Consider the following 18,220-nt stretch of genomic DNA (forward strand, 5'->3'; position numbering starts at 1 on the left):
ATACAAAGCAGCTTCAGTACACCATAAAACACACTCACTGTATGGGAGCTTAAAAAATGAAAGGAGAAAGAAACTTTCACTGAAGAAACCAAGCAGTGCATTAGAAAATCCTAAAAAAATTAAGCAACTGAATGCTGTTCAGCAGTTTGCAAAAGCCACTGGTGAAGCTTGTGGGCAATTACTGCTTTAAAATTTAAAAGCAACTATTTCAGGGAACACCTAACTCTTGAAATCATTACCATGACACAACATTAGCTTATCATGACATAATACCCAGTGGTTTGCTGCAGGAATACTCCTCATGAGTGGAGAGAGAAGGGAAGAATAAGCAGACAATGGACAAATCCCAGAGTAAGATTGTTGTGTAACTGGTCACATTCTAGGAAATAAAAACCAGGAGTGCACTGAAGCTGTCACACTGGGCCCCTGTAATTCTTAGACATCAGTAGCTCTAAGAGAAAAGATTCAGGGGCCAATCAGGAGCAGACAGACAGTAAAAAGAAAAGCTGATTATTAACTGGAACTGAAAGATATTTATTTGTATAACTGAACTGCTGCTCCAGGAATAGACTTCAGAAGTGAAGTGTTTCAGACAACCAGAGCTGCAGCACTGCCCATTCCACAGCAAGACACCACCTCAAAGTCCTTCCCTGAGACACCATAAACCCCAAAGTGGCTCACAAAGGAAGCCTGAGGCAGCACTGAGCATTCTGCCAGTGGAACAGGACAGAAACTAAATACACACCCATTGTTGTGTGCCTCCAATTAAGGGATTTATGAGCCTCATGTAGGCTTGATGGACTGGGCAGTAAATAGCTCTCTTGAACCTTCATTGCCTTCCTCAAACTTCAGCCCTTGGTTAATTCTACTGCAGGTAAGCCAATCAGAATATCCAAATCAGCAGAAAAATGGGACATCCAAATGTCAGCCAGACTTAACTTGCCCTCCTGACAGCAGTAAATTAAGTGTCACAATAAAGATATAAAGATTAAAGGATGAGCCACAGGACTTGTGAGCAGGACTCCTGCCCATGCCTGAAACAAAGAGCACAGGTCTAGAATTCCATTCATACAACACCATGAGAGGCTGAATCTGACCAAGTCGTTAATGCCACTGAAAAGTTTGGAAAATTTAATTTCTACACACAGGAGTATTCACTTTATTCAAATGACAAAACCTCTTCCCACTCTTGTACTCTCCTGGTACTAAGTGTGTACTTAACTGGCACTCTGGGAGGAGCCAGTGTCCTTATTAGTGCTGTCTAATAAGCCACTGCCAAAGGTCCCCTCATCAGCTGAGGCTGCTGATTTGTGCAATAAAGCTCCTTTCACTGGGAGATTTGCTAGTGAAAATACACTGAATCTGATTACCTCTGCTTGGAGTAATAAAATGTGCTTAATCTGTGACAACTCAACATTAGTTACACTTGAGGTCACCCAAATTTAGAAGTTAGAAGTGTTTACTCTAAAAATCCAGGTTTATGTTTGTGTTCTACATGAGGTCCAAACTGGATCTGTGCTTGAAAGCCTCCGAATTCACAAGCCTTCTCAAAGGAGACAGGATGGGAGCCATTCAGAATGTCATCACGAGCCTAGAGGAGACAACCAAAGATGTGTTAGAGACACCCAAACAGCTGAACCCACCTTCAATTCCTTGAAAGCTTCAATACAGCCAGCAGCACACCCTTTGCCTTCTGAATGTCTTTATTATTCCATTATGGATGTGTATGTGACCAATAAAACAAAGGGCTAGATTATTTCATGGTGAGTATCTATGGAGACTTCCTGAAGCTGTGATTGTATCAGCTTTGATCTAAAAGAGAATGTGACAGCCATTTCCTGATGCATGTGTAAATAAAATGCAACCTGCACATGCACTTGTGTGTATGTGCACACACATGTACAGATGCATGTGTGTGCCAATGCTCACATTGAAAAGCTTTCATGCCACTGCCTCATAGAGGAGGGAGAGAGATCTCCATAATTATAAAGGTAAAAACAAAATTACTGTTACAGATATGGCAATAGGACAGGCCCACAGCATTTTTCTTCCTTCTGTGTAAATGCAGTGGTCATTGAAGATGACAGATTTCATAGCGCTGGCAGCAGAAGACTCACCCACCCATAGACAAAGCATTGACAAAGCATTATCAACACAGCCTGTCACACCAGCCTGGATTAAAGATTTCAGTGGCAGGAGAACAGCTCAGTGTGATAGTCTTCTCAAATACTTCAAAAAGCTGCTGCTGTTCTACAAGCAATAGAACAGCCTTACCTTTTGCCTCAGATTTTTAAAATGTAATTTATAGCAATATCAGGTATAACAACAGCACATTCCATCAAACTTTCAATTTTTTCTTTGTAAAAAGACCCCAAAACTTTAACAAAGAATTTAAAGCCTACTTTTTTTTTTCAGACTGAATTGCAGGCAATTGCAATGGCACCTTCAGTTAAATACTATCTTCTGCATAAAGCTCCTGAATTGCTAAGGTATGCACAGTCCCTCTGAGAGTTTAGGAAACCTGTCTAGATGGAATCCTACTGTGTTACATGACATGGTCCCTCCTGATGGAAAGCCTGCCAGCCTTGTGTGCTGAAGATTAGAAAGGAGTCTCACTGAACAGGCAGACATGAGAAACAGAAAGCTGTTCACAAGACTGGCCTGAAGTTCCACATGACACAGAGAGCACCATCCAGAGAAAAGAAGAGGGAGAAGAACTAAAAAGAGCAACTTGGGATTAAAGACACATACCAATTTTAAGGAAGCAGGATGTGAAAGCCAGTGGATTTTTGGCTCAGTGTCCATTACTGGGTTCAAAGCATTGGATTAAAAAAAGTCAGCAAAGCCTCTGCACTATCACATGTTTTTGGAGGGCTAGACAAAAGAGCAAAACTAAAGCACATCCAGAACTGGAATTCTAGAAGATGGAGCATATGAGCACTGTATTTTTTCTAATTAACCTACATGGGGGTTTCCTCAGACAAGGTAGAAAGCACAGTACCTGAACATAGAGCAAATTCAGCTGAACAGGATCTCTTGAATCTACATTCTGGTCTGAATAGAAGAACTTTCGTCTCAAGAGCAGCGTCTCATTCTCATCCACTCCTTGCTCGCGGAAGGTGCGGCTGTGATCCAGCCAGTTCACTGCAACAGAGGCACAGCCAGGACACTGCAAAACCCACATAACCTTGTGGAATTCATGGGATAATGGGCATTTCCACTGGGGGAACTGGGATCCAGCCAGTTCACTGCAACAGAGGCACAGCCATGCACACACTGTAAAACCCACATAACCTTGTGGAATTCATGGGATAATGGGCATTTCCACTGGGGGAACTGGGATCCAGCCAGTTCACTGCAACAGAGGCACAGCCAGGACACTGTAAAACCCACAGCCCTTGTGGAATTCATGGCATAATGGGCATTTCCACTGGGGGAACTGGGATCCAGCCAGTTCACTGCAACAGAGGCACAGCCAGGACACTGTAAAACCCACATAACCTTGTGGAATTCATGGGATAATGGGCATTTCCACTGTGGGGGAACTGGGATCCAGCCAGTTCACTGCAACAGAGGCACAGCCATGCACACACTGTAAAACCCACAGACTTGTGAAATTCATGGGATAATGGGCATTTCCACTGGGGGAACTGGGATCCAGCCAGTTCACTGCAACAGAGGCACAGCCATGCACACACTGTAAAACCCACAGACTTGTGGAATTCATGGGATAATGGGCATTTCCACTGGGGGAACTGGGATCCAGCCAGTTCACTGCAACAGAGGCACAGCCATGACACTGTAAAACCCACATAACCTTGTGGAATTCATGGGATAATGGGCATTTCCACTGGGGGAACTGGGATCCAGCCAGTTCACTGCAACAGAGGCACAGCCAGGGCACTGTAAAACCACACAGCCCCTGGGAAATTCATGGGATAATGGGCATTTCCACTGGGGGAACTGGGACCCAGCCAGTTCAACAGAGGCACAGCCATGCACACTCTGTTGAACCCACACTGCTGCAGTGTCACAGCCCTTGTCAAACCCATGGCATAACTGGCATTTCCACTGTGGGGGAAAACTCCACAAGAAATGTTACTTTCATTTCTGGTGCTAGTCAGAAGTGCTGAAGCTTTGCTACAAATGAGAACTGTAAAACAGCACTGCTGAGAAACAAGGATATACTACAGCATAAACATTGTTAATATTGAAGAAACAACTACAGTAATGTGTTACTAGTAAATTTGTATCTTTAAAGCTTCACAACAAAATAAGTTTACCACATTTTACCTCTAAAACACACGATTCTGTTTACCTTTCTTATCCCTGAACACAATTTTAAAACATCTTCCTGCCACTTACAGTTAACCTTAGTGTCTTACAGTAAAATATAAAAAATAGTTATCATGACTTAGCACACAAACCAAATCAAATAACTGTCTTAATTCTTTGGCAAATTTCACTTACAGTTTAAACTTATACTTTCAAAGACAAAACTACCTTTGATGGCTTTCAGTAGGTATCCATTATTCTTCAAGGAAGGGACAAAAACAACCCTTCCCACTGAAGCTGGGATGCCCCTACCAAACACACACCAAAATGCACCTCAGGACAGCTGCTCACTCTCACACGTGCCCATTCACTTCATTTAAAAAAGACTCAATTGCAGACAGCACTCCATAAAAAAGGGATGCAAAATACAGCCAGGAGCCAACTGAAACACACTGAAGGGCTGCTTTGCATCATGCTGGGCAAAGATATTCATCAAAGAATTACCCTGGAGTACTTTACTCACAATCATCATCTGTATGAAGCTTTGCCTTGAGTTTTTCCATTTTTCTTTCATCACGTAACAGGGTCCTGTCTTTCTTAAGTGTTCCTGTACTCTCCTCTTTCTTCTCTTCGATGCTCTCCTGGATTAATGAATATTCCTCATAATTTGTTATTCCTGGAATTATAAATAAATCCAATATCTGACCTCATCTTTCCAATACATGATTTCTTTGTCATATGCTGCATTTGCCACTTGCAGAAAGCTATTAAGTATAAAGTTGTTTTTTTTCTGCTGCCTACCCAAGAGAAGCTGCCAGTTTAAAAACATGATGGAATGTAAAATAACTGTGAATTCAAAAATGGGGACAGGCTATAGTAAATTTCCATTCATGGATGCCTACAATTGCTTCCTGAGGACTGAGTAATTTCAGCTTGCCTGTGATGTAAAAGAAATGTGGCAGAGCCAACTGAGGAACAGAAACCATGTGAAATTCATGATTTTTTTTTTTTAAGTGCTATGACTCAACTCTTCCTCTGAATTTTCCATGAAACTGAATCAAAAATCAGTTCAAAATATTTAGCATATATGCTAAGTTGTTCCAATTTCTTTGTTCTGTTTGATTTTTCTGTACTGTTTAGGAAAGCATGTTTATGTTCTTGTGAGCAAATTAAATGCTCACCTACATGACCACATTCATGAAAATAAATCAAACTAATTTTTGAGGTGAATTAGTTACAGCACATTAGAATCCAACATACAAAACCTCAAAACTGAAATAGATTATTCCCTTTCCAAGTAAAGTCATATAAATCAAATTAAGGTTGCTTGAACTCTAAATGAGATTTAAGCAGTTTTAAGACTTAAATCAATCCATGTTGGATGCACACTTACAGTACATGTATTAAATACAAATTTGTTTTAAAAAATGTCTATTTAGCTATGTTTTGGGACAGACTATAAGCACCATCACACATTTTTGACCAGCTGCTCTGGATGGCTTCTGTATGCATTTTTACAAATGATACAATTCTGTGATCAACTCAATCATAACAACACAAAGTCCTAAGCTTGGGTACATTTCAAGGTCAGCAATGTTCCTCTTTTATCCAATTAACATTGAGTATAAATTCAGTTCTAAACCTTTATCTCATAGCAGGAAAGAGTACATAAATGTAATGTACAACAAAAAATTGGTACCTGTACTGTTGGATAACTTTGTGCCTTCAACTGCTAAATCCTGAAGTCTAAGGATACAGCTGACTCTCTACAGACTTTGATAAAACCTGGACAACAGGCTTCAAGAAAGTGTTTGGTAAGCAGTAACTTAAAACAAATTTAAATTTTTCACATGTATGCTGATTTCTAGCCACAGAACATCCTAACAATCAAAATTTAAATATGACAGAAGAACAAATTCTTAAGCATGTAGGTCCCAAAACCTTACCTATCCTGCTGCAAATGGTAACCAGCAATTCACCCACTGTTTTAGAATCATCCACCATGACTGTTTTCACTGAACCATCCAACATACGTATTTTCTGAGGTCTCTGTTTCTTTTTGTACTCCAATATATCCTAGGAAGCAAACACAGCTGTTTCTAAATGCTTCTGGAAGCCAACCCAAGCCAAAGCACTACCTTAGATGCCTAAAACAGGATTCCCTCCCCACCCTCCAAGCTGGATTTTCCCTTTGTTGCAGGGTAGGCAAAGGTACTCATTTAATAAACTTGAGCAGTGACTGCTTTTACATCTGCCAATGTCATTTTTCAAGGATTGTTCTAAGTGGCAAGACCAAGTCAGGGCAGGACAGATAAAGCACCCTTGTGCTGTGAAATGCAGCCCAGCATTTCCAAAGGACTGCAATGCTGTGGGTGCAGCAAGCTGGCCAGAACATGAGCCAGTGTGGCCTCACCACCTCCAGGACACAAGAAACCACCTCTAACACAAGGTCACATCAAATAGAAAGGATATAACCAAAGCTATTTTTCAACTTTCTGTTAACCATTCTCTGGAGACACTACTGACCACAGTCACAACCTGAGAGCAGGAAAAAACTGATCTCTGAGGCACAGCAAGGACAAGGACCAGGTCAAGCTCAGGAACAGACTCAGAGCCTCCCAGCCCTCCAAATGCTAAACATTCTTCTTGCTGTTTAGGAAACAAGATTCTAAGAGCGTGGTGATGCAGGAAGCCAGAGCCCTGCAGCATACCCCATTTCTCAGCATGTAGTAATCCAGGGTCCTCCCAGCCTCCAGCCAGATCCCTTTCCTTGGGTCATCATCTGACAGGAACAATCCATAGTCAGAGGCTGTGGGACAGAACAGACAGAGACACATTGAAAAACACCAAAGCTAAGGAAGCCAACATGGATTTATTCAGGCCTATTCAGATTCAGGGTTACGCCTACATTGCACTTACTTTCCATTCCTAGTAAACTTGGATAGAATATTTTTCTGTGCTTCATGAAAAATTTAGTTTAGCAGCAGATAGCAGGGTACATTAGGCTTTACAGAAGGCTTGGAAAAAAGCTTCACTATGCCATTACATCTTCACATGTCACATCTACTGTGTATTATATTTATAACTACTTTTTTTTGAGACAACCTGTTTTAAATGCTCACAGGTCCTGCTTTGGAATTGACTAACCAAAAATACAAGCAAGTTTGGCCTTAACCACAGTGTACTATTTCAGGCAGCAGTTCTATTTTCAAAACACAGTTTGCTTTCAACCCTCCACAAAATGAGTTTATTATAAACTTGGGAATCTTTTGGGTAGGTGATTCAGGTTTTGATATTTAAAAATATACAAGGCTTCTAGAAATATACCAATGGCAAACACAGCAAAAACTTGTGTCTTTTGAAAGCTAAACTATGCCAATTGATTCTTTCAGGAGTAAATGATAAAATTTTCACTGCCACACAAAACCAAACCCAGGTTCAGGTTTCAAAGACTGAACTCCAGATACACAAAATGAAGCATCATGACTGTTAATTTAAGGCCTATCCATATGCATGAAGGACCAATACAGATTACACTTCACAAACAACAATCAACCATGCAGCAGCTGAGCCTGCTCTGCTGGCAGCTCTGCAGGTTAAGCTAATGCCCCTTGCCATGGCCAGCAGTGCAGTAACCACCTGGTTACTGTCAGCCACGTGTCAGGACCCTTGGGCCACAAAGCCAGGTAAAAGTACCCACAATTTTCTGATAATATTTCATCCTTAAATGCCATGCATAGCAATAATTTACATTTAACAGCATGTACCTTAAACACATGATTACTTATGCAATTATATAAAAGACCTTAAACATAATTGATAGAAGTGCAAGTGACTTACAGATACCCAATTTAAAAGGAAGAACCCTTCCATAAACAACTAAGTAAGATGACAAACTTTCCCTGCTGGCCTTAATTAAAAACTCCCCTGAAAGGTCAAGTGATCTGCACATATAGAGATATTTCTGATACAGATTCAATACAGAATCACTTCTGTAAGATTCTAGAATTTGTGCCTATAAATAGGTTGTGACCTTTAGAAGCAGAGCACCAAGGAAGCACCAAGGAAGCACAGACTGCTCTGACACTCATTTGTGGTGCATGCACCTGGAAATGAAACAGCAGGAGCTGTGCAAGAGCACATGAACATCATGGCCACCTCTGTGCTGGGACCAGGCTCATGGGAGGAGTGGAATGTGCACAGCTGACAGCCATAAGGACATTTTTCATTGTGCAGATCCAGTTTGTCAACTGTACTGCACCACTGTGAGTCTCCTGAACTAACAGGCAAACACACATTTTAACAGCCACCAAAAAAGGGAAAGGATGTGGTGGAAACATTTCTGTTCATCACTCAATCCTTTATTGAAGACTTGAAGTGCACTGCAATCATAAGCAAAGAAAAAGCCCCACTATAAAATCTGAGAACTCCTTGGCTTTTCTTTGAGGTTCATCATGTTCAGGGATATTTATCACTCAACTTCTCCAAATTCAACAGCTGTCTACAATCACTGCCTGGAGAGACCAGCATGGTAAAAATGCACAACTTTTATCTGAAAACTGAAGCTCTGTGGCTAGATTTCCAAAGGACTCCTGCAAAGAAGAAGCAATTCTCAGTAACAGTAATAAAGTCCACTACTAGTAAGTTTTCCTAACAAGATTTTTGAAATGGCTGTAGAGTTTGAGAGCTTAAACCCCAATAAACAACCTGCTTTAAGAATTACATTCTGGTAGCATTATATAAAATGCAGCACCAAAGGGCTTTGAAGTATCTGAATTTTTGGACAACTCTGGCTGTGTTAAAACCAGATCTTTTGTCCATGGTGTTTCCCAGTCTTCACTGCACTCCCTGTACTCACCTAATTTGCTCAATAGGTACAGGGAGTTACATTTGGCTACCATGGTACCTATGGTATGCACAGCAGGGTGATTTCAGTTATTAACCAGTTTCCAACATTTCTCTTTGCACATTTTGGAGGTACCCAGCCATTCTTCTGTAATTCATGCTGTCACTTCCTTTGCTGAGGCATAAAATAAGTCTGCACAGATTTTCTTAGAACACACTGCCAGAAACACTGCTTTAAGTAGAAAATACCAAACAAAAAATGCTCTCCAAGCAGGAGAGCAATTTCTCATCTTTAAGGCAAACCAGATATTTATTGAAGAAATCTAAAAACATCCATTGTAGGAAAACCTTTGTCAGGACAAAAGGAAGCAAAACAACTGTCAAAACCCAAAACATTTCTTTGACTGCCCTAGAAGACTCAAAACCCCAGCAAAGAGCTCAAAGAGTTGTGCCCACCCAGGGAAGCCAATCTTGGGCTTTGTGTTGCTGAAATGGCTTTTGAGGTATTAAAGAGTTGGTTTTCTTTTTTAGCTTTGCAACTGAAGAAGAAATCAAGATTTTTTAGCTTTGGTTTTTAAGGTTGTTTATTTTTTTATTTAATACATTCTTTTTTTGACTTGTTGAGGTTTGTTTAGCAGGTTGGGTTGAGGCACGCTGACTGCTTTTGGGGAGGTGTTAGTTTTTTATACTAGAAACTGTGTGTACTTTATTTATAGTAATTTTTTAATACTTATTATTTATGTTAGACAGTTTGTCTTTACTTTAAACTAATTTAGAAGTGTCACTATTACAGCAGAAGATGGAGGACAAGAAGAAGAAGAAAGACAGGATATGTTTAGATTTTTTTATTTTGCTTTTTGAACTTCTATTTTAAAAACTTTAAAATTTTACTTTTTCACTTTGTGACAAGTTAGCCATCATTTTACTTCAACTTTTGTGGCTTGTAAATCTTCACACAAAGTTGGTAATGTTTCTGTGGGTTAAAATCACAGCTACAGGTGTCTTTGACTTTGTGCCAAGGTCCTTGAGCTCTTTGCTAGGGTTTTGAGTCTTCTACGGCAGACAGAGGAATGCTTTGGTTTTTGACAACAACTCAGCTACTTTTTGTCCCTTAAAAATCTGTTTGCACTTGTTTCCTTTCACTCCAGAGCCCTACAACTTAAATTAAAAAAAAAACCAAAAGAACAAACCAAAATCTCCTGTCATGGACATATTTTATGAAAAATCCTTTGTCTAGGATCTTTTTCTCCTGAGAAGCTGTGAGGGCTCAGAAACAAAATGTAAACAATGATTATCTGCTGCTGTGGAATGCAAAAGGTGAATCTTTGATTGGTCTCATGTGGTTGTTTTTAATTAATGGCCAATCACAGTCCAGCTCTGGTCAGTCACAAGATTTTATTATCATTCCGTTCTTTTCTATTCCCTTCTAGCCTTCTGATGAAATCCTTTCTTCTATTCTTTTAGTATAGTTTAAATATATAATTTACTTTTAATATAATATATATCATAAAATAATAAATCAACCTTCTAAAACATGGAGTCAAAATTCTCATCTCTTCCCATGTCAGGGTTGCCTGCAAGTTCAACACTCTCCAACATAAAAAATAAATGAAGAAACAGGACAGTGTCAAAAAGCCCTCTGGGTTCATGTCCATTTTCAGTGCAGGCAATGGAGTGAGGAAGGAGAGGCTGAGGAGCAATGGAGTGAGGAAGGAGAGGCTGAGGAGCAATAGAGTGAGGAGGAGAAGCTGAGGAGCAGTGCAGTGAGGAAGGAGAGGCTGAGGAGCAGTGCAGTGAGGAAGGAGAAGCTGAGGAGCAATGGAGTGAGGAAGGAGAAGCTGAGGAGCAGTGCAGTGAGGAAGGAGAAGCTGAGGAGCAGTGCAGTGAGGAAGGAGAAGCTGAGGAGCAATGCAGGGAGGAAGGAGAGGCTGAGGAGCAATGGAGTGAGGAAGGAGAGGCTGAGGAGCAATGGAGTGAGGAAGGAGAGGCTGAGGAGCAATGGAGTGAGGAAGGAGAAGCTGAGGAGCAGTGCAGTGAGGAAGGAGAGGCTGAGGAGCAGTGCAGTGAGGAAGGAGAGGCTGAGGAGCAGTGCAGGGAGGAAGGAGAGGCTGAGGAGCAGTGCAGTGAGGAAGGAGAAGCTGAGGAGCAGTGCAGTGAGGAAGGAGAGGCTGAGGAGCAGTGCAGTGAGGAAGGAGAGGCTGAGGAGCAGTGCAGTGAGGAAGGAGAAGCTGAGGAGCAATGGAGTGAGGATGAGGAGCAGTGCAGTGAGGAAGGAGAGGCTGAGGAGCAATGCAGTGAGGAAGGAGAGGCTGAGGAGCAGTGCAGTGAGGCTGAGGAGCAGTGCAGTGAGGAAGGAGAAGCTGAGGAGCAATGGAGTGAGGAAGGAGAAGCTGAGGAGCAATGGAGTGAGGAAGGAGAGGCTGAGGAGCAGTGCAGTGAGGAAGGAGAAGCTGAGGAGCAATGGAGTGAGGATGAGGAGCAATGCAGTGAGGAAGGAGAGGCTGAGGAGCAGTGCAGTGAGGAAGGAGAAGCTGAGGAGCTCACCCTGCCCTGTCTGAGCCTCCGGCACTCGCTCTCGGATCACGCGGCAGGCGTCGTACACGGCCGTGGAGGGCTCAAACTGCATCGTCTTCACCACATTGCACTGGCGGACACAGATCTTCAAGGAAAGAGCCACCATGGTGCCAAGTCACCTGCAAGTTCCTACTAAAGTACCTGAAAAAGAAGTAGTGGTATTGCTGCTTAGTTTTTCATTTAATGCTTTAATATAATCAGCTTTTCATTAAACAAATGAAACTAGTTCAGTAAAATTGCATTTATTCAATTGCACTTCTATATAAAGTCTGATTAGGATCATTAAGATAGAAACTGGCCAAAACATGTATTTTTCTTGGTGTAATGGAAATTTATTTTTAAAAAACTTCTGTACAGATACTAACTGTTCATACTTTCTTTAAGGTAGGTTAAAATGGTGCATAAAAAACCAAAACACTTATTGGGTATATTGGCAACATATTTACTGCTGACAGAAAATTCTTTTTCTCTCAACACATTTTTATTAGATCATCTAGACCAGCTTGTGGCCAACAGCTTAAAATAACTACTTCATCAAAAGTAGGATTTTCTTAGCACATAACTACTCTTTCCTGAAGATTCTGAAGTGTGCAATACAGTGTTATGGTTTTTCTCAAGTCTCCACATAGATGTTTTTAGCGTGTTGCACAGCCACAGAGAGCTTCAAGGAGTTATTTTTCATTTCAGCTATATTTAAAAAACTACACCAAATCTGACAGCATTTTTTTTACAGAAACAGGAAGCTACAGATGCTTTTTGTACTGTTTCATTTTGTAGATAGTCTGGGTTTTGTCTCCAGTGTCTTCCCTTGCTGTTTTAACAGTCCCAACCACTCTTCCATCACTAGACTTTCCACAACCATCTCCAAGAACTCTTCAGAACTTAAATCCATTCTCCAGAAATATAGAATGCACTAGAATCCCCAAATAATTTCTGCATAAATTGATGTGTGTGTTTTTAAATAGGACTTTCCTAGGGGATCCTAGTGACTAACTTGAAGAGCTACAAGCTCGTCTTCCTAAAGTTCAGGGGCCTGAATTTCCTCTTCATCTGACCAATCTCTCTCCCAACTGGCAGTCCAGAGTGCTCCAAACTGAGCATCCCAGCTGAGCCCTGCAGGTCAGCAGGGCAGCATCCCCCTGAAGGGATGTCCCTCCCCTGCTGCACAAGGTCCCCTCTCTGCACTCCCTGAGGCTCCTGCACTGCCCAGGCTCACAGTGCTGCGTCTCCAGCAGCTGCAGGAGTGGCTGCAGTGCCCCAGCAGCACCAGCACTTTGTCAGGAGATCCCCTGGAGCAAACACCCACCACGAGGTTTTCCTGTGTTTCCTCACACTCATTCTTACCCACAGGCTTTCCCCCTGCTCACAGCCCTTCTTCAGATCCAGCTCCTGGCACCCTCTTCCTCTGCTGATGTAGGGGTAACACCACCACCCCCTCCCTTCCCTCCTGTCCCTTCTGAAGTGCCAGGAGCCACTGGGAGTGACAGCCCAGCCATGGGATTCATCTCAGCAGCTTTCAGTGAAGGCAACAGGGCCATGGCTCCCTAGCAGCAAGGTGCACTCTGTTAGTGTGCCACAATGCTCTGCTGGCTGATTCAAAACAAGCAGTGCTCCTGTGTCTCAGGGAATGTTCTTTTAAAGGTACATTGTTTAGGTTTGCAGCTTTTTAGTATTTTCACTTTGTGATGGTGCACCCCATAAAGGTGTGTGTCAGAAAGAACATCAGAAGTGCCTTGCATTGTAAAATGATGCATCCCCATGCTGTCCCTGCCAGATGCTCATTTAATCCATTCTGACAAAGCTCCATAAAATGGAGTCCACGACATCCACAGCTAAGCTGCTCCATTTTTACTTTTCTTTTTACTATTTCTACATTTTGGATTGCTCTCCTTCATACAAGTTTTCAACTTAGGTTCTCCACCCTGCAAGAATGGGGTTTTTTTTCCCTTCCCTATATAATATATACAAATTTATCCCTGTTACCTTTAATGCACTTTTACAAGTTGGGAACCTGTTACTGTCTCCTCCCACCACCACTCCTATTTTTTTTTCTAGGGTCAGATTCAACTCAAAGAAGGAAGGACCTAAATATATCAGGGGTCTGGTTTCCTTCAGTTCAGTGTTCTTGGTTTCAGAGACACCAAAGGATGCTTCATCTGAAAAAGAGCTCATAACTTACCAGCTTCCTCCAATAGTATGTTCTCAAACTCAAGAGAAAGGTTTTTATTTGCCTCCTCCAGATTATCCTCAGGCTCTAAACCTCTCCATTTGGCTTTCAGTAATAAATGGGATAGGCAGTTTCCATCTCCTGGGTAACAGCCAGAACAGGACAGCTGTTTTTTCTCAAAAGATCTAAGAACTTGGTCAAGAAAAGGGCTGAGATCACAGAGAAAAACAAGGGGAAAATATCTTCCACATTTCCTTTATCTTCTATACATTGATTCACATCATTGAAATATTTCTCTGTGCAAGTAATGGACTCTCTGTGCCCCCAAAATCACTCTGGCTGTGGAATGGCTGACCAAAACTTAAAAGGATCCTGGAAATTAAGAAAATTTTACACAGAACAGTTTGCTTGGTACTGTCTAATTCTCTGTGAGTAATAAAGTAGGAAATTTCTAAATCAGACTGTGACTAATCTGTGCTTGTAAGGTGGGAGACTGGAATAATAAATTATGAATCTGACAGCTTGGGGAGAAATAGCAGCAGCTTTGAGCTCTTAAAAAAGCCACAGAGTAACTCAGAGAACGCAGTGCCTGCAGATCTATATCAGAGTGTGCATGTCAAAGCCTTGAGCTGAACCATCACAGGGCTCACATTCTGGAAAATCTCAACAAAACACAATTCTAAGCAGTGCTTGAATTAAGATGAGCAGGCCTTGGTGTGCTCACAGAGATACCTCACCAACAAAGCAGACAAGTACAAGTATTTCAAGCACATATTATCCAAGATAATAACATAGAAAGTAAAGTAATAAGATATTATCCCAAGATGTTATCAAGGACTGAAAAGTAAAAGAAGAAAGAGGCAGCAATAAGGTTCTTAAAAGTAACTTCAAGCTGGAGGAGGTGTCCCTCTGGGTTAAGGAGTGGTTACCCACCCTCAGCCACGGCAGGAGCCCCTCCAGCAGGGCAGCAGGAGGCAAACACTGCCCCAGCTGGGTCACCCTGGGCTCTGCTCCCTGGCCCTCAGCAGGACAAGGCTCCAGCACACACCTGCACCCATTGCCCAGCTCTCCTGCAAGGCCCACCTGAGCTACTGCATCCTCCCCACAGCTCCCTGCCTGCCCACAGGCTCACCAGAGCTGGGTGCTCTTATATAAATTACAGAGCTGTGCCCTTAGAAGCAGATACATACTCCATGAGCAGTTCAAATATTTTTCTTTAATAATTTCTCTTCATGAAAAAAATGAAGAGAAAAATCTGAAAATTCTGAAAATCTAAGGACCAATATTTACAAAACTAAACATCTCTTCATATCTTCTAAAGTAGGTGTTTTCAGTGAAACAATTTGAACATAAAAAAAAGTTATTTGATGAAACACTTATATAAAAAAGATATTAAGTTTATTATAATATATAAAAAGATATTAAGTTTATTATAATATATAAAAATATATTAAGTTTATTATTACATATAAAAAGATATTAAGTCTATTATTATACATTAAAAGATATTAAGTCTATTATTACATATAAAAAGATATTAAGTCTATTATTATACATTAAAAGATATTAAGTCTATTATTATACATTAAAAGATATTAAGTCTATTATTACATATAAAAAGATATTAAGTCTATTATTACACACTAAAATATATAAAGTCTATTATTATACATAAAAAGATATTAAGTCTATTTTGTTTTATGAAATAAATCTGTAAATTGCCTGCTGCAAGTCACAAACTAATATTTTGAACAAAAGCTCCAACATATTTGTTTGAGAAATGTTCCCAAATTAACAGGAAGAAAGTTGATGCCAAAACACCCCCACCCTTAATTTCCACTGGAAATTAATTTAAAATTGCTTTTACTCCTGGTGTCATTCAAGAGGAGCAAAACAGAACTAATCAACATCTAGTAGCACTGCCAAAGCTGAGTAACAAATGAATTTATTCATGTCCTACTGCACCTCTTCCTCCATCAGTTCCAACAGTAATTTCTAGAAGGGTATTTTCTAACTAAGCAGTAATTTCTACACACTCTGTGCTACCACAGTAAATGAACAGTTTTTGTGTGGATTTACTCCCAAACTTCCTTGTCCCACTTCTGCCTCACCAACAAATGGCTTTCCCAAGCAGCTCCTTAAAAAGCCTTCTGGAACAATATGCAAAAAATGAGTTTTGTCTGCTGTTTGTGAATACATCTCCGTTATAATGTTAAAAGCATTGAGATGGATGACACACATATGATCAGGTTCAGATTTGCCCTAATTAGAGAGCTTCCATGATTTTTTTGTCATTAAGAGAGTACTAAATCAGTGTAGGATCCAACTCTACACTAGTGAAAATTTCCCAAGTCAAACCAACACTCTGAATGTAAGCCTCAGGTAATGTACAACACAGGTCTCCATTCCACAATCCCTTGCTGACAAAACATGATAAAACCAAAATGACAGAAATTCCAGAAAAGACTTCCCAAGAAACTAAATTGTACCTGAGAGTCAGCTCTGCTAGAGTGGGAGGGTGGCACTGAGCTCATCAGCTGCTGTACCAGAGACAGGCCAAGGCAAGGGGCAGCAAAGTCATCTCAACAAGCGTTTTACAGGGCCTCCCAAGAGACATGTAACACAGGGTAAATAGCTGCTTCTCCCAACACTGACAAGGAGAGAAGTTTGCATCACAGAATTTCAACAGGAATCAACTACCATCAAGCCAAAAGCATAAAATAAAAGAAAATCAAATAGCAAAATAAAAATTCAGGGAGATGGGGGATTTAGAGGGGAGACCAGATAGTGCACACTGACCTCCCTAATCATCTACCCACTCACCTGGATTAATTTGTACCATTCCTACCCTCATATCTACAGTGTCTGAGCTGACAAGGCCATGATTTTATCTGTATATTCTGAAGTGCAATGCTAAGCAAACAGAGAATGCAAAATGTCAGCTCAGTGCTATGAGGGCATGTGCATTTCCCACCCTTGCCAAGTGAGCTGAGGTAACACAGAGCCCAAAACCACCTGCATTTCACAACCAAGCAAAGGTGAACAGCCACCACTGACATTCCCAGACATGGACCACACCCATTCAGTTAAAGGAAAGTTGTCAGTGCCAGTGCTATGGTTAAAAGCAAAGCTCTGTCATGATTTAGTAAAGGTCTGTCTCCCTGGAGATATTTCTTAACTGGTTCATTCAAGCTTGAGCAAACACAAATCTAGGTCATGAGACTGCCACAGCCTCAAAGCCTGTGTGTGTACATGCTCATAGAGGCAAAATTATGTATTTTTATACCAGACTAACTTTGTAACAACATCCAATGGAACACAAGTCCTCCACTCTTTTCAGTATTCCTACCAAGTACCTGCTGGCACTGGGCATCAGCAATACAGGACAGATGATATTTTCTGTTGTTCACAGAGGTTGAACATCTAATTCTATTGTACATAGGAAACACTTGTTCAGTGGACTGGTGCCTGCTAAGACCCCTGTGAGCAAAATGCACTCTGAAGTACAAAGCCAGCTGAACTGATAGCTTTGTGTACTTCCAAAATTATGAATGCAAATGAAAGCATCATGCTTCAAAAATCAAGCATAATGGAACCACAAGGCAGCAGACAGGCAGAGAGAGTAACAACACCCATTTTACTCTAAACTCACAATGGCACCTGCGTTGGCATCTTACCATAAAAGAGGTGGCACTGCACCTTTCAAGGAGGCCTCTCTTCAGTGCTCCATGGCTGTCAATTTGTAACTCATTTATACCACAATCTCTTAAGGGCTGCCATGAACAGCATTTCTGAGACTAAGCTGATTCTCCAGTATAGGAACCAAATCTGTGGGTTGTATATTGAAATGTGTGCCCACATGTCACAGCAAGGCCATCATCAACTCCTTGCTGCACAAGACACTGTGAAGATGTCATCACTGGTTGCTGCCATTCCACTGGGACCTGTGTAGTGAGGTGCTTTCAGGGGTAACTATCACTCAGGCACAAATATCACATTTGTAAGCACTGGAGTGGAAGTTGTCTTGTCATTAGGGTTAGAATCTCTTCTGGTCAGAAAGGAAACAAAACAATATTTCAGTTTCCCTCTAGTCAGCCTAGAGCAGAAGGTAAGAGCAGTAAACCAAGAGAGGAAAAGCTGATGTTCTAAATGGGCAGCAAGTACAAAGAGAACAACTTGGAGGGTCCAAAAGCAGCCTGACAGCCTCAGACACCACACACTGCCTGGGGTGGCTGATCAGAACTCTTGAAATTTGAACAAGCAACTAAAAAAGCATAACCCTTCCTTCCAGTGGTTAGAATACAGGGAACTTAACACCATAGAGCACCAAACACATTGTTTATTCTGTTTGCAAGTATG

At 41.2% G+C, this 18,220-nt stretch overlaps 1 protein-coding gene across 3 annotated transcripts in view; it reads right to left on the reverse strand.

Moving 5' to 3' along the window:
- The window catches only part of TLN2 (talin 2), a 146,381-nt gene that overhangs the window by 79,582 nt on the left and 48,579 nt on the right, over window positions 1–18,220 (reverse strand). For all 3 annotated transcript variants that reach the window (XM_077185701.1, XM_077185700.1, XM_054642214.2), the window contains 6 exons: window positions 11,665–11,835; window positions 6,987–7,084; window positions 6,222–6,351; window positions 4,799–4,951; window positions 3,002–3,144; window positions 1,464–1,591 (listed from right to left, as the gene is read on the reverse strand). In XM_077185701.1, the coding sequence (XP_077041816.1) occupies window positions 1,464–1,591; window positions 3,002–3,144; window positions 4,799–4,951; window positions 6,222–6,351; window positions 6,987–7,084; window positions 11,665–11,800 (788 nt within the window). In that variant the 5' untranslated portion in view covers window positions 11,801–11,835. The remainder of the gene's footprint in view (window positions 1–1,463; window positions 1,592–3,001; window positions 3,145–4,798; window positions 4,952–6,221; window positions 6,352–6,986; window positions 7,085–11,664; window positions 11,836–18,220) is intronic.

Source organism: Agelaius phoeniceus, chromosome 13, assembly GCF_051311805.1.
Source record: "Agelaius phoeniceus isolate bAgePho1 chromosome 13, bAgePho1.hap1, whole genome shotgun sequence".
Classification (NCBI taxonomy): Eukaryota; Metazoa; Chordata; class Aves; order Passeriformes; family Icteridae; genus Agelaius; species Agelaius phoeniceus.